Consider the following 2,394-nt stretch of genomic DNA (forward strand, 5'->3'; position numbering starts at 1 on the left):
TTGGGGTTGTGAATCAAAATATTACAATATTTGTAACCCTCATTTCACAAGTAAAATATTTTTCTTCTATTTTCGCCTGTAGATGTAGGTTAAAAACTGAACCATGTAAATTTCTGGTATCCTTGTGGGATTTTGTTGTCTCATTATTTCTCAATTTCACTTTAATTACGCGTTTGCTTCACCAATCAAGTTTCTATCAGATTTGGATTGTATTCATTTTTTATCGGCATTCCATCAAACAATTTGAAGTCTCTACTTCGAAAAATTTCATCAGACATTAGCAATTAGGTACCAATGTACAGGATCCAAACTTATGCATCAGCAGGTCACTCAAAAATAAATAAATAAAAATAAAACTAGAATTGAACGATGAAATGACATAAATACTTGACATCCAATCTGAATTCCACAAACTCAAGCAAATATAGAACGAAACTACTGATATAGGGCATAAGTTTCAGCAAACCAGATCAAAGAAGCTAGATAAATTAAAAAAATCCAAAAGTCGGATTGAGTTCGAGTGACTCTTTTCTTTAAAACCAGATTAACCCGAAATATGGTAGGTTAATCTGAACCCGATCCGAACCTGATTTTGCCCACGCCATCTAAAATCTTAGATTTATAAATTTCTTCTTCTCAATTACATAAACTTGAGAAAGATACTGAATTTATTAGCGAAATCAAAACATCAGAAGCAGATATTCGGAGCAATAACAGAGTACAAATCCTTTGTTCCTAAATTTATTTCGACGATTGCATGAGCGTGTAGGAAATTATTTGCTGCCAAATATCGAACACTGGGGCGACTAATCAATTCTTTACGGATAGACTTCAATGAGGGACTTGATACCAAATATCGGAGCTACTTTGTAGTGAGTGAAACCGGCATTCACGAAAAGACTTTCCCATTCTTGCTCAGTTCTCTCCCTTCCACCAACATTAAAGTTCATCAAAGTGTCAAACAAGAGCTTTGCTTCTGTTAATTCACGGTCATCTTCCTTTTCATTGATTACAATATCGACGATTAATACCTTTCCTCTCTCGCCATTGCTTGCGATAGCTTCTCTGCATTTCTTCAATAGCTTCAAGCAATCCTCGTCATCAAATAAATGAAAAACCGTCTGCATGCCAATCACCCATTTAATAATTAATACCCACCATTACTTAAAATTATTTCACGCATATGCATACACCATCTTCCAATGTATATATATATAATATAATGACTATATATATATATATATATTCAATGAGAGATTTCTGTAGTTCATTAAAGTGCGGGAACGTTAAAAAGTCGTTCCCACATTTTCATAAAGCACAAGAACCCTATTTAGAAGGCGCTCGTGTGTGTGTTTACCTTGAAGAAAAAGGCGTCTGCCGCAGGAATAAACTGAAACATATCACCCACTACGTACTTCAAGTTGTCAGTCTGAGGCATGTCAGTGACCGCATGTGGGAGGTCAAGTACTGTGCACTTGATGCCGGGGAATGCTTCAGATATGATTCTCGCGAATGCACCCGTTCCACCTCCTACATCAACCAGGGAGCGCAACCCTTGAAAGATTGGCTTGCAGTCTTTGACAATCAAGGTTGCCATTTCAGAATCGCTTTCCATTGCTTGGTTGAACCGCTTGGTTAATGCAGTGTTCTGGTTCAGATAGTCCCAAAACTTCAACCCGCCGAAAGATTCCCATAATGTGAGATCGTTCCCTTTGAACCACCTACTTAAATGCTGGAATGAAGAGACATAATCTTGGTCAAGCAATCCAGTGACAAGTGGTGACAAACAGTAGGGCTTATCTTTGATGAGCAGGGTCGAAGTAGGTGTGAGGCCATATGCTTCTTCTTGCTCGTTGTGGTTGTCAACTTTGGTTTTTGAAAACAAGCCCATGTGAACTAACAGACGCATGAAATGAAATAGACTTCGAGTTTTTGTAGGCTGAATGTTGAGAGCTGAGGCTAACTCAGACAGAGTGATTGGTCGTCCGTGGCTGTGAATTGCGTCCGCTATGCCTAGCTCAACCGCACATTTGACTGACATAGAACTTAAATTCTTAACGATGCCCTTATACAGATGAGCTTGACCTTCAAACAACTCTCTTACAGTTACCCCGTCATTTTCAATGTCACCCATAACTTCAATTGTTTTCGTTTACACTTTACCTCCAACTTCTCTCAGCTTATCTTTGGTCTACCATATACGTATGTATATATATTCACTTAAAAATTTCGATTCCTGCAGCCAATTCGCAATGCGAGTTTGAAAAGTCAAAGTAGTTCAACGTATAATAATTATTAACGGTATACTGTATATACGTAATGCAGGTTTGGATGTCAACATAGTGGTACGTATAATAACAATATGTATTCGTAGCGTAAGTTACTGGAAGTCGC

At 37.8% G+C, this 2,394-nt stretch overlaps 1 protein-coding gene across 1 annotated transcript; it reads right to left on the bottom strand.

The window, feature by feature from the left end:
- Positions 1-488: 488 nt before the first annotated feature.
- LOC127900448 (isoflavone 4'-O-methyltransferase-like) lies at positions 489-2,191 on the bottom strand. Its single transcript, XM_052435558.1, has 2 exons — positions 1,358-2,191; positions 489-1,121 (listed from the first exon to the last, which is right to left on the bottom strand). Exons 1-2 carry the CDS (start codon positions 2,132-2,134, stop codon positions 819-821), a joined length of 1,080 nt encoding a protein of 359 aa, XP_052291518.1. The 5' UTR covers positions 2,135-2,191; the 3' UTR covers positions 489-818.
- Between the last annotated feature and the right edge of the window lie 203 nt (positions 2,192-2,394).

Source organism: Citrus sinensis, chromosome 2 (assembly GCF_022201045.2).
Source record: "Citrus sinensis cultivar Valencia sweet orange chromosome 2, DVS_A1.0, whole genome shotgun sequence".
In the NCBI taxonomy this organism is placed as follows: domain Eukaryota; kingdom Viridiplantae; phylum Streptophyta; class Magnoliopsida; order Sapindales; family Rutaceae; genus Citrus; species Citrus sinensis.

Excerpts from the sequence above, each read along its gene's own strand:
- LOC127900448 (XM_052435558.1), bottom strand. The coding sequence starts at position 2,134 with ATGGGTGACATTGAAAATGACGGGGTAACTGTAAGAGAGTTGTTTGAA. Across the intron at positions 1,122-1,357 it reads CAGACGCCTTTTTCTTCAAG|ACGGTTTTTCATTTATTTGA; the intron begins GTAAACACACAC and ends ATTGGCATGCAG.